A 13,890-nucleotide genomic window follows, 5' to 3' on the forward strand; every position below is an offset into this window, starting at 1 on the left:
TCACACACTCTGTAGCACTGCTGTGCTCTTTCTCTCAATGTTAAATGTTCACCAGCACTGTTACAGAAATTAAGCAGAGTTTTCCTCATGTCTAGACTGCATCTTTGCGCCATCCTTGTACATGTTCTGTTTTGAATCCACCTCGTTATTCTTAATATATGTTTAGATTCCTCTGTCAAAAAACTCTGCCTTTCTCTCAACCCAATGAAGAAGAGAGTCTGTGACTCTTGTCTCCCTCTTTTTGTCCTCAGGACTTTGGGACTGGGTGTTAGGTCATTGTTATTGTTGAGGCGAAGCAGCTGTAGAATGCTAGCTACTAGGTCAGAGGTCATGTGTGGATGTGTGCTTTTGTTTTTTGTGTGTGTTTAGTCTATTAAAATGTCTGACAAGGTCCAAGTACCGAAGGGACTGTGCTAGACATGTCATGAATACACAAGTTTGTTATTATCCAAAGCCTCTCTCAGGGACTCTCAAATTGTCCGCTTTCCCACAACTTTTCTTTCAGCCCAAACTGGTGTCATTTCTGTGATTCCAAGTAGCAAAAAGCAGCAATTGTCAATGTCATCAAAACTGCTTCTGATATTGTCTTAAGATTAAGCATAAATGATAAAACAAATCATATTAAAACTAAATTTACACTCTGTTTTCACCATCATATAATACATGAAACATTTCATTTTTCTTGCCGTGTGATGAAGATGAGACCTCTCATTCTGTGCATCAACTTATACTATAAGCGTATTCTTGTGTTCTGACTGTCCTGTAAGTATTGGATTTTTTTTTTTTTTGCCTGTCCCGTTTGTAAAATTCTGTAAAATTGTAAAGCCAATTCTGATGGCTCTTTAGCCATCAGAATTGTTGCCTGAAGGCCAAGAAAGATGCCAAGCGGATTTAACAATTGGATCGTCATGGCCTTGCCATATTGGTCCATTTGATTGACCTTTATTATAATTATGTATTTATTTTATTTTATTTTCGGTTGTTACAGACGGGACAGACATGACTGGGGGATAGGACAGGGAGAAAGAATGAAAGAAAGAGAGGGAGAGAAAGAAAAATAGAGGGGAGAAGAGATGGTGAGAAAGTGGGGAAGAAAAAAAAAGAAAAACAAGCAAAACACCTGGATCACCTGTATGGAGATAAGAAAGAACAGACGAGAAAACAAACAAAAAGAGCAACATAATAAATACAAAGCCATCACAATAAACTAGCTAACAGTAGATAACAGTAGATACTAAATATTACATGTTATTGTGCAGTACGCAATATTGACAGCGCACAATGTGCTTTGAGGTAGCAGCCAAGAAAGGTGTAGTTTGTGTCTGTGAACACCCGTGTGTACACCTGTGTGGATCAGCACGCTTGTATTCAAAAGGTTTCTCCATGTAACGATCTGCTAGGGAGTGTGGGGAGCCATAGCCCCGTCCCCTAGGCCATGAAGCAGGTATGGAGGAGATCCAGGCCCCAGACATCCAGAGGCCCCAGAATACGAGGACCCAAGGAGGACTACCAGGGGGGCAACCGTGCCACCCTCCTGGGAAGAGCTGAGGAGAGCCCCAAACGAGAGGTCACCCAGCAGCCACAGAGCAGAGGCCAGAGGGGGTTGCAGTGACGTGCCCGTGGGCTCTGCCGGCAGCCAGCTGTGCCAGAGAGGACCGGGCCTCAGGCCCAGAGGCCATACCTCGGAGAGCGTGAGATGTTCCCAGAGAGTTGGAGTCTAAGACCCAACCTGACATATAGACACAGACGAACAGGCGCATGCAGACACAAACGTGCATTTCCACCCGTATATACACAAACAAATACTTGGCACTCACCCGACGTGGAGACAGACATAAATAGACACTGTACACACATTCACACTCCCCAAACATACTCTATATCCCAGGTCCGGGTACGGTTTGCCCCTCTGGGGATGGGGGTACCCGGACCCAGGAGATGTAACCCTTCTCTCTGTGGTGGAGGAAAGCAGACCGCCTCCAGACCCAAGGCTCCAAGGCCCAGCCAGAGCCCCAGCCAGGGGGCGGAGCACCCCCAGACCCCCAAGCCTCCACGCCCGTCCTGGACCCTCCCAGGGGCAGCCAGGCTACCAGGCCAGTAACCAACGTCCGCCAGCACAGACCCTCCCCCATCTCCGCTGTACGGAGCCATAAGGAAAACACCATCTAACAGCCACCAGAGCCCCTAACCAGGTTATGGCCACAACCCCCGCGTTAGGCCCTCCAGGGAAAATGTCCTAGGGAATCCCCAGATGCCCTAAGTCCGTCCTTACCCCCATATCAACCACAATAGCGAAGGCAGGACCAAACCATGACCCCCCACCCACACTAGGCGATGAAGCCGATCAAAGGAGCCCATAGGGATTGATCAAATGTGATGGCAGAGGCTGTATCAAGACTAATGTGATCTATTAGATGGTTTTTATATTGGTTCGAATTAAGATTATTTTTATTTTTCCAGTTAATGAGGACCATTTTCTTGGCAATGCATAGGGCTGTAAAACCAATGTGGGCTGTGTTTATTTCTGCAGTGACCTCATCCAAGTTGCCCAGCAAGCATACTAAAGGGGAGGCTGGAATGTTACATTTCAGACACTTTGATAAGTCTTCACATATCTCGCGCCAAAACTTCTGAACTGGTGGACAGAACCAAAGAGCGTGGATGTAATTGTCCGGTGTATTTGCTGTGCAGTGTGAGCAGTTGTTGGAAGGCGTATAGCCCATCTTGAACATCCTATGACCAGGATAGTGCACTCTATGTAATATTTTGTATTGTATTAATTGCAAACTGGGATTTCTGATCCATTGAAAGGTTTTTAAGCATATCTGAGACCAAAGGTTTTGGTCTAAGCTGATCGATAAATCCACTTCCCATTTTGCAATAGGAAGGGATATTGATTCATCTATTTTAGAAAGTGTTCTGTATATTTTAGACAATAATTTGGGAGTTTTTGGATTAAAATTTTTTTACCACACTTAGTGGTGTTTGTAATTCAGCTTCACTGGGATTACATTTGTTTTTTACTATGGATTTAATTTGTTGATATTACAAAAATCTTTTCTTGTTGATCCCATATTGTATAACTAGTCTGTCAAACGAAATAAAGTCTGTTCCTTCCAATATATGTTCCAAGTACAGTGGAACCCCGGCTTACGAAGACCCATTTAACGAAAAATTCAAGTTACGAAGGCACTTAACGGCAATATTTCTGCCCGTGGTACGGCAAAATGCCCGCGTAACGAAATCCACTGGCTGAGCCTTAATGCCCACAATGCCTTCCGAATCATGTGATAACCCCTTGGCTTTTGTACTTGCGTTTCGCTGTTCCACGTGAAAGACGTATTGTTGTTGCGTGTGCTTTTCGTTTGCAATTAGCCTATCGTTCATTCATAATGGGGCCGAAAAAACTTTCTGCAAGTGATTCGAGTGAAAAGAAGAAGCTTAAAGTGCTCTCGATGGAAAGAAAGAGAGAAATTATTGATAAATATGAGCAAGGTCCTCCTCCACCAAGAACTCAGCCAGTCTTCAGCCAGCATCGCCTCACTGAAAAGGCGATGGAAAAAGGTGCTTCGACTTACAAAAATTTTGACTTACGAAAGACTCTCTGGAACGAATTTATTTCGTAAGTTGGGGTTCCACTGTATTTAATTCCTTTATAACTACAATCTGGCAAGTTGATCATTTTATTGTTTTGTAATATGTCTGGATTGTTCCCGATAGGTGTACGTTTGCATGGGATTAATGAAGACTGTTATTTTTAGAAACTCCCACCATGCTGTCAGAGAAGAGCTGATGTTGATGCTTTTAAAGCATTCATGTCGTTTGATGTTTGAGCTGATAAATGGTAGGTCTGAAATCTCTAGATTATTACATAGTGCCTGTTCAACATCTATCCAGGGTTCATCTAAGAAGGTGTGTTTTAACCATCTAGAGATGAACTGAAGCCTGTTGGCTAAAAAGTAGTGATTAAAGTTTGGCAGATCTAGTCCTCCTTTATCCTTGGTCCTTTGTAATGTTTTTAAGCTGATACGCCAAAGGAATTCAGAAATATACGAGTCTGGAGATCTGAACCAATCTTGTGATGGCTTACATGGGATCATTGAAAATAAATAGTTTATTTTTGGTAAGACCATCATTTTTCTAGCCCTTCCCATGAGTCATATGGGTAGAGATTTCCATCTAGCCAGATCGCCTTCTACTGTCTTTAAAAGTGGGATGTGGTTTAATTTAGTTAATTCTGCAAGCTTAGGAGAGATACCTAAATATTTAATATTTCCAGATTGCAGTCGGGTAGATGAAGAATTATGGAAGGAGCAATTAATCGGAAGAACTGTAGATTTTGACCAGTTAATTGAATAATCTGAGACTCTTGAGAAAGAGTTTATCAATGCAATTACCCCAGAGAGATTGGTTTGTGAGTTTTGGAGAAAAAGTAACACATCATCTGGATAAAGGCTGATTTTATGTTCTACATTCTTACATTTTATGCCCTTAATTGTTGTAGCCTGTCTAATTGCTGCTGCTAGTGGCTCAATAAAAATTGCAAACAGTGAAGGGGAGAGTGGGCATCCCTGCCTGGTGCCCCTCAGGAGAGAGAAGCTGGAGGATGTTTGGTCATTTGTTCTGACACAAGCTGTTGGGAATTATATAATATTTTTAACCAGCTTACGAAAGAGTTTCCAAAACCAAATTTGTGTAAAGTTGCAAATAGTTAACTCTGTATAGTTTATTATAATAATAGGAAAGCCAGCACACACCATCACTCCTTATGTGCTGCAGAAAGTCATTAAATACAAGGACAGCACGCAAAAGTGTTTTGCTTCTATTTCACATTTTGTTGAAACATCAATTTCTGCTACATTTCTTTTATTCTGAAAACCTACAGAATATTTTATGTTTTGTGTAATTGTTCGTCAGTTTCAATAAACTTGAAGAGTGTAATCTGTTGTCACTGATGCCTACTCTGTTCTGTGCTGCTACTCTACCTGCCTCTGGTTTTTAATGCACGCTCTTCTAAAATAATATAAGTAATCACATTGTCTAATAAGCTATTGTGTGTACTGTGTTTGATATATTGTCTATGCTACTTGGCAGAGCATAGAGGTGCAGTATTGCATTGTGAGGCTTGCTTGTAACATTGTTTTTGAATTCCCTTGCCTGGATTGATCTAAGTTCTCTTTTTCCAGGGAATTTTTAGGAACACCAACATTATTTGATGCCATAAAGTTCAAAGTGACCTTTTCAGAAGCAAAGCCATTTAATACTGAATGCTCATCCTTTTCTTTCTAGATCATTGATGAAGACGAGACACAGTTCATGACCAACTGTCCGCCCGCGGTGACAGAGAGCACGCCTCGCAGACGCACCAGGATACAGGTCTTATGGACAGCACCACCCAGTGGGACTGGCTGTGTTATACTTAAGTAAGTTTTTGCTTTTACGATTATTCATCACAGAGACGTTTAGTAAAGTTAAAAGAAAAAAAAACAGCTGCTTCTTGCGTCAAAACAGGTTTAAAAGTTCAGATTGCTAACGCCAGTTAAAGCTTGAATAGTACATGTTTATGGAAAATCAAACCTTAAAGATAACACATAGTGAAAGATTATTTGAACTGTGATAGGCACAGGTGTCTGGATTTAAAAGCCATGATGGCAGATTTTAAATCAGTCACTGCTAGCTGATAGGAGTGTTTTGTCTGTGTGTGGGTTTTTTTTCTTTTTCTTTTGTACATGGTGACAAAACCATAAAGGTCAAAGTGACAGATAACTTTACTCAAGCAAGTTTGAGCAAGTTGGTTTTCATGCTGCTGGAAATCAAGGGTATCTAATAGAAAGGAATATAAGAATACTTTGGAATGATAAAATAGGTCAGATTAACATCCATGTGTCATCTTAAATAATTCTACAACATCAGGAGCACTTTACTCCCTTTTTACTTTTTCTTTTCCTTCACAAAACAACCGCAAAGCAGAATCTCTCCTGTTAGTGAATATAGTTCACTGGTGTGGTCATTGTTGCTTTTACAGATACTCGTAATCGGTTATAGGCAGCACATTAAGTAAGCTGATGCCAGGTGTTTCTTTAGTTGGTGCACGCATTAGCTTCTGTAAAGGGACCAGCTCTACAAAGGAGAGATGGATGGTGATTACTGGGGGCAATTTGTGGTTTGAAGCAGGTGGGGCTCTAAACCTCTGTGTAATTTCAGGAGTGTGTGTGACCTTAGCTTTATGTGCATGTGTGAAATGGCGCCAGCGACTCTGAGGAGAAATGCTGTGAAACTCTAAAGAAGGTGCACGGTATCAGGAGGTATTATTTTGTCTAGACACGCACTGGAAGAACAATAACTGTTCAGTGTTGTGCCTTTTATTAGTCATTTTAAAGCCTCCATAAAATAAGAGCTCTTTTTTTTACACAGTGTTTCCTTAAATAAATAAAAAAAGGCGGGAAAATGCACTGTATGTGAATTCTAATGATAGGAAGGACATGTATCGATATATGCATACCCGACATATGCATATATTGGTTGGGCTGTAATATGCAGATGAGCCACAACATTTAGAGGATGAAGTGTGGTCTGGCTCTTTCAGTCTTGGGGCTTTTAGGGCTGATCCAGTTTAGTCACAGCTGATGCTCGACAATAAGAACTTTGGTTTTTTCATTGTGTTCCTAGAGTCATTCCTGAGCAGTTTTTGAGGTGTAGCAGAGAGTGTTGGCCGTCTGGGTTGACCGTTGCCTTTGGGTAATGTTTTTATTGTTCGCAATCAGTCAGTAAAATGTTGTTTTTATGTCCATTTTTACAAATGCATTAGCAAAATGTAAAGGTGAAACTAAGGCTTTACGTAAAAATACATGAAAATACTTTAAACATTTATAGAAACAAAAGGAAAAAAAATGTTTCTGTCTGAGATTCAAACTAATCAAAGGCATTTATTATTATTAGACCATTTTTTTAAAGGCTAGTTGTTTTTCTAGAATTTAATGAAAATTATGGGAGAGAAACAGCGGGAACATACAAAGCTGATTTTAGTGAAAGAAGGGGATGATTGTTATGCACAATGGCTACACTTTATGCTTCTACAAATTTAATATTCTCAGAAAACAAATAGCTCTTCCCGTTAATACATGATGGAGTGTGACGTATAATTCAAGCCATGTGCGAGGAAAAAACAAATGATGTGTGAGCTCAGACAGCTACAGTGACTTATGGCAATATGTAGCTGTGAGCCACTCTTTGACAACTTAAGAATACAAATGATAAACTGAGATAACTCAGAGGGAGCACACCTCTGAAGGCGTCTGCCTCTCTCCTCTTCTCTCCACAGGTATGCCTTCTTTTTCTTAGCTTTCTCTCTCTCTCTCTCGCTTGTTTCCATCTCTTCAATCCGACTTCCCAAAGGGAATAACCTCCCTGACATGCATCTCTTCCTCCACTGAGCGAGTTGCTATAACTTGCCCTCACCGCCACCGTATACTCACAGCTGTTACTTTTAATTTATCTGCTTTTGCTGTATGACAGATGGCACATAGCCATCCCAGTGTCTGCCGGTTCAATAAATCTAGCCCTATGTAGTGGAACATCTGCTATGCAAATTCACCTCGTTTTTCTGTCACTTTTGTCTGTCAGCTGCGAGATAGAGATTTAGTATTACTTCATTTAACATCTTCGCCTTCCTCGTCTCACTTCGCCTTCTTTCTTAACGGTCTGCTCTCTGCTGTTGTACGTGCCTGTCATGTTATCTTTGTTCGGATCTATTCTGTTTTTCCCGTGATGCTTTTCACAGTGTCGAGGAGCAGATTCACATCAGCCAGGAAGGAGATACTTTGCAGTAGGTTTGCGCTATAAAACACCGCTTTAGTGGACAACACAGGCAGCTGTCTTAAATCATGTAGCTTTACCCTGGCCAATTCTGAGAGTGGCAAAAAAACCCCGCACAACTTCACTTCTTCTAGCAATCTTCACAGCAGAGCTACACATTTTCATCCCACTGTGGGAATGCTCTTCTTCTCTCCGCCTCTCTTTATCTTGCGATCTGTTTCATCCCAATCAGCATTCACTTGCTTGGAGAAAAAAATATGCTGTCAGTCCACAACGTCAAACACATGTCTCTCGGCTCATTCCAGGCACTTTCAAATACAGCTTCTTATGAGTCCACTGGTCGTTTCAGTGCTGGAGAAAGCCTCTGGGATTGTGTATTTCATTCGATGCCAACTTCAGCACCTGCTATTTTGGAATCATTGCAATTATAATTTTTTGCAAGGGGGGTGATAAAGCTGTTAGTGACAGCTGTAGCATTTAAAAAGAGGGGCTTGTTTTGTTTTTTTGTTTTTTTAAATTGCAAAATCAGCTGCAGGTTTATATATTTATTTCTTCTTATTAAAAAAAATATAGTGGTGAAAAGCAAGAGCTGCTTTCAAACTTTATAAGAATAGTTGCTTTGTGTTTTATACACCGAACATGAGCAGCAGCGCACAGGTTGCTAGAAGAAAAACTTGCATTGCAAGGAAGAAACTAACACACAGGGGTCAGTGCTTTGGAGATGTTAATCGTTTGTTACAAAAGCAAGTTCTGTTTGTCTGTTTTGGTCTTAACTGCAAACAGACCAAGAAAGAAAAGGCTTTCTCTGTGAGCTTCTTTTTTTTTTTTTAGCTCTGTCTCATTATGTTACTTTAGGTTTAACACTTTTTGGGAAGCCTTTTTTGTTCTTATTGTAGTGTACTTAATTGTTATTACATTTACTTCTGTATTTTGCGTGCTTTGTTGCTGGGAAAGTGAACACCCAGTAAACTGACAGGTTTAGAAAGATCTCCAGTGTGTCCTGGGTCTTCCCTGCGGCCTCCTTCCAGAAAAGATGAGGAGGGGAAAAAATGTCAGTGTCCTCCACCTGTAAAACCACTCCCGTTTTGCAGGTTGTCTCGTTGTTGCCCCTCTTGTGCACCTGTTTTTAATTTAACACAAAAACAGCTGAAACGGATTAAAAACAGCCTCTGCTACCTAAATGAGCCGATCAAATTCCCAGAAATTTAATTGATTTGTCGCTATACTCAGACTAAAAAGTGTTCCTCTAATTTTTTTGAACAACATATTATTTATTTGTTTTATTTTGTTTTCTAAAGTCTGTCAGACTTTCAGATTAATTTTAAAGAAACTCCCAAGAGAATAAAAATCGTGTCTGTTACTCAAACTGTCAATTATAAAACTCCATCAGAGTTTCGAGCTGTAGTGCATGTAAGGGAGTATGTCTGAGGTTATGAGTGTGATTACTGTAGCTAACCTGATTGAACTGTAGGTTTGCTTCCTTGAAACAACTGCCAGATCTTAGCGGTTTCTATGGTAACTACAGTCCTATAATAATCAACATTGATGAATTACAGTTTGAATAATCAATTAATAACTAAACTAAACAATTAATAACTTTTCTGATTCCAGCATCTAGTTTTGTTTTATTATAAGTGATGGAAATTTAAAATGATATTATTGCACTGTTGACTAAACACCTCAGATGCACGTCGTGCCATCACAAAACAGGGGCTCAAAGTGTCGGGGTCAGTGGGCCCCCTTACTGGTTTTACCCGTTACCCGTTTTTCCCCACTCGGTGACACACCCGCCGGGGGTCAAACTCTGGTAATTGGTGATTCTGTTCTCAGACATGTGAAGCTAGAGACACCGGCAACCATAGTCAATTGTCTTCCAGGGGCCAGAACAGGCGACATTGAAGGAAATTTAAAACTGCTGGCTAAGGGTAAACGTAAATTCAGTAAAATCATAATTCACGTCGGCAGTAATGACACCCGGTTACGCCAATCGGAGGTCACTAAAATCAATATTGAATCGATGTGCAACTTTGCTAAAACAATGTCGGACTCTGTAGTTTTCTCTGGTCCCCTCCCCAATCAGACCAGGAGTGACATGTTTAGCCGCATGTTCTCCTTAAATTGCTGGCTGTCTGAGTGGTGTCCCAGAAACGATGTGGGCTTCATAGATAATTGGCAAACCTTCTGGAGGACACCTGGTCTTGTTAGGAGAGACGGCATCCATCCCACTTTGGATGGAGCAGCTCTCATTTCTAGAAATATGGACAAATTTATTAAACCCCCCAAAATATGACTATCCAGAGTTGGGACCAGGAAGCAGAGTTGCAGTCTTACACGCCTCTCTGCAGCTTCTCTCCTCCTGCTACCCCCCCAAAAACCCATCTCCATAGAGACTGTGTCAGCTTCCAAAAAGACAAAAAACAAACTAAAAACCAGCAACAAACAACTTAAACATAAACAATCAAAAAGAAAGAACAGTACAGTATCCACATCTGAACCAAAGAGTAAAACAGTGAAATGTGGATTATTAAATATTAGGTCTCTCTCCTCCAAGTCTCTGTTAGTACATGACTTAATAATTGATCAACAAATTGATTTACTCTGCCTTACAGAAACCTGGTTGCAGCAGGATGATTATGTTAGTTTAAATGAATCAACACCCCCGAGTCATTCTAACTACCAGAAACCTCGAAGCACAGGCCGAGGGGGCGGTGTGGCAGCAATTTTTCACACCAGCCTATTAATTAATGAAAGACCAAGACAGACTTTTAATTCATTTGAAAGCCTGATGCTTAACATTGTCCACCCCAGCTGTGAAACTCAGAAACCAGTCTTACTTGTTATCATCTATCGTCCACCTGGGCCTTACACAGAGTTTCTGTCTGATTTCTCAGACTTTATATCTAATTTAGTTCTGAGCTCAAATAAAATAATTATTGTGGGTGATTTTAACATCCATGTAGATGCTAAAAATGACAGCCTCAACATGGCATTTAGTCTGTTATTAGACTCAATTGGCTTCTCTCAAAATGTAAAAGAACCCACCCACCACTTTAATCACACTCTAGATCTTGTTTTAACATATGGCATAGAAACTGAACATTTAACAGTGTTTCCTGAAAACCCTCTCCTGTCTGATCATTTCCTGATAACATTTATATTTACAATAATTGATTACACAGCGGTGGAGAGTAGATTTTATCAAAGTAGATGTCTTTCTGAAAGCGCTGTAACTAAGTTTAAGAATATAATCCACCCACTGTTATCATCTTCAATGCCCTGTACCAACACAGAGCAGAGCAGCTATCTGAACGCTACCCCAACAGAGGTTGATTATCTTGTTAATAATTTCACCTCCTCACTACGTACGACTCTGGATACTGTAGCTCCAGTGAAAACTAAGGTCTCTAATCAGAAGTACCTGACTCCGTGGTATAATTCTCAAACACGTACCCTAAAGCAGATGACTCGTAATCTGGAGAGGAAATGGCGTGTCACAAATTTAGAGGATCATCATTTAGCCTGGAGAAATAGTTTGCTGCTTTATAAGAAAGCCCTCCGCAAAGCCAGAACATCTTACTATTCATCACTGATTGAAGAAAATAAGAACAACCCCAGGTTTCTCTTCAGCACTGTAGCCAGGCTGACAAAGAGTCAGAGCTCTGTTGAGCCAACCATCCCTTTAACGTTAACTAGTAATGACTTCATGAACTTCTTCACAAATAAAATTTTTATCATTAGAGAAAAAATTACCAGTAATCATCCCACAGATGTAATATTATCTACAGCTACTCTTAGTACCATTGATGTTAAGTTAGACTCTTTTTCTCCAATTGATCTTTCTGAGTTAACTTCAATAATTACTTCCTCCAAACCATCAACGTGTCTTTTAGACCCCATTCCTACAAAACTGCTCAAAGAAGTCCTGCCATTGATTAATTCTTCGATCTTAAATATGATCAACCTATCTCTAATGGTCGGCTATGTACCACAGGGCTTCAAGCTGGCTGTGGTTAAACCTTTACTCAAAAAGCCATCTCTAGACCCAGCAGTCTTAGCTAATTATAGGCCAATCTCCAACCTTCCTTTCATATCAAAAATCCTTGAAAGAGTAGTTGTCAAACAGCTAACAGATCATCTGCAGAGGAATGGTTTATTTGAAGAGTTTCAGTCAGGTTTCAGAGCTCATCACAGCACAGAAACAGCTTTAGTGAAGGTTACAAATGATCTTCTTATGGCCTCTGACAGTGGACTCATCTCTGTGCTTGTCCTGCTAGACCTCAGTGCAGCGTTCGATACTGTCGACCATAATATCCTATTAGAGCGATTAGAACATGCTGTAGGTATTACAGGTACTGCACTGCAGTGGTTTGTATCATATCTATCTAATAGACTCCAATTTGTGCATGTAAATGGAGAGTCCTCTTCACACACTGAGGTTAATTATGGAGTTCCACAGGGTTCAGTGCTAGGACCAATTCTGTTTACATTATACATGCTTCCCTTAGGCAGCATCATTAGAAGACATAGCATACATTTTCACTGCTATGCAGATGACACCCAGCTCTATCTGTCCATGAAGCCAGATAACACACACCAATGAGTTAAACTGCAGGAATGTCTTAAAGACATAAAGACCTGGATGGCCGCTAACTTTCTGCTTCTTAATTCAGATAAAACTGAGGTTATTGTACTCGGCCCTGAAAATCTTAGAAATATGGTATCTAACCAGATTCATACTCTGGATGGCATTACCTTGGCCTCCAGTAACGCTGTGAGGAACCTTGGAGTCATTTTTGACCAGGACATGTCCTTCAACGCACATATTAAACAAATATGTAAGACTGCTTTCTTCCATTTGCGCAACATCTCTAAAATTAGAAATATCCTGTCTCAGAGTGACGCTGAAAAACTAGTTCATGCATTTATTACTTCCAGGCTGGACTACTGTAATTCATTATTATTAGGATGTCCAAAAAACTCACTGAAAAGCCTTCAGCTAATCCAAAATGCTGCAGCAAGAGTACTGACAGGGACTAGAAGGAGAGAGCATATTTCTCCTGTTTTGGCTTCCCTTCATTGGCTTCCTGTTAAATCCAGAATTGAATTCAAAATCCTGCTCCTCACATACAAGGTCTTAAATAATCAGGCCCCATCTTATCTTAATGACCTTGTAGTACCATATCACCCTATTAGAGCACTTCGCTCTCGCTCTGCAGGCCTACTTGTTGTTCCTAGAGTATTTAAAAGTAGAATGGGAGGCAGAGCCTTCAGTTTTCAGGCCCCTCTTCTGTGGAACCAGCTTCCAGTTTGGATTCGGGAGACAGAAACTATCTCTACTTTTAAGATTAGGCTTAAAACTTTCCTTTTTGCTAAAGCATATAGTTAGGGCTGGACCAGGTGACCCTGAATCCTCCCTTAGTTATGCTGCAATAGACGTAGGCTGCCGGGGGATTCCCAAGATGCATTGAGTTTTTCCTTTCCAGTCACCTTTCTCACTCACTATGTATTAATAGACCTCTCTGCATTGAATCATATCTGTTATTAACCTCTGTCTCTCTTCCACAGCATGTCTTTTATCCTGTCTTCCTTCTCTCACCCCAACCGGTCGCAGCAGATGGCCGCCCCTCCCTGAGCCTGGTTCTGCCGGAGGTTTCTTCCTGTTAAAAGGGAGTTTTTCCTTCCCACTGTCGCCAAAGTGCTTGCTCATAGGGGGTCATATGATTGTTGGGTTTTTCTCTGTATCTATGAAGCGCCTTGAGGCAACTTTTGTTGTGATTTGGCGCTATATAAATAAAATTGAATTGAATTGAATTGAATTGAATTACACACTACACACACAGACTCACGTGATAAAAACAATAGTAGCCACAGTGGCGTGGATAGTAATAGCAAACTCAGTCAATAATATAATAATAAATTTTGAGAGTTTACATAATAAATGATAAGTAAAAACTGTACTGATTAGGCAATGATGAAAATATTCATGTTATCACGACTGCTATGTCCATACCTGACATCGCTGCTGCTTGTGAAACTTGGAAGAAGCGATTTTCTAAAGTTCACACAGTGAAGGAA

At 40.6% G+C, this 13,890-nt stretch overlaps 1 protein-coding gene across 1 annotated transcript in view; it reads left to right on the plus strand.

The window, feature by feature from the left end:
- Nucleotides 1-13,890, plus strand: part of spon1b (spondin 1b) — a 123,322-nt gene that overhangs the window by 20,734 nt on the left and 88,698 nt on the right. The window contains exon 3 of the mRNA XM_084936286.1: nucleotides 5,290-5,423. Within this exon, the coding sequence (XP_084792412.1) occupies nucleotides 5,290-5,423 (134 nt within the window). The remainder of the gene's footprint in view (nucleotides 1-5,289; nucleotides 5,424-13,890) is intronic.

Source organism: Perissodus microlepis, chromosome 7, assembly GCF_051167445.1.
Source record: "Perissodus microlepis isolate ML-2025 ecotype Zambia chromosome 7, ASM5116744v1, whole genome shotgun sequence".
In the NCBI taxonomy this organism is placed as follows: domain Eukaryota; kingdom Metazoa; phylum Chordata; class Actinopteri; order Cichliformes; family Cichlidae; genus Perissodus; species Perissodus microlepis.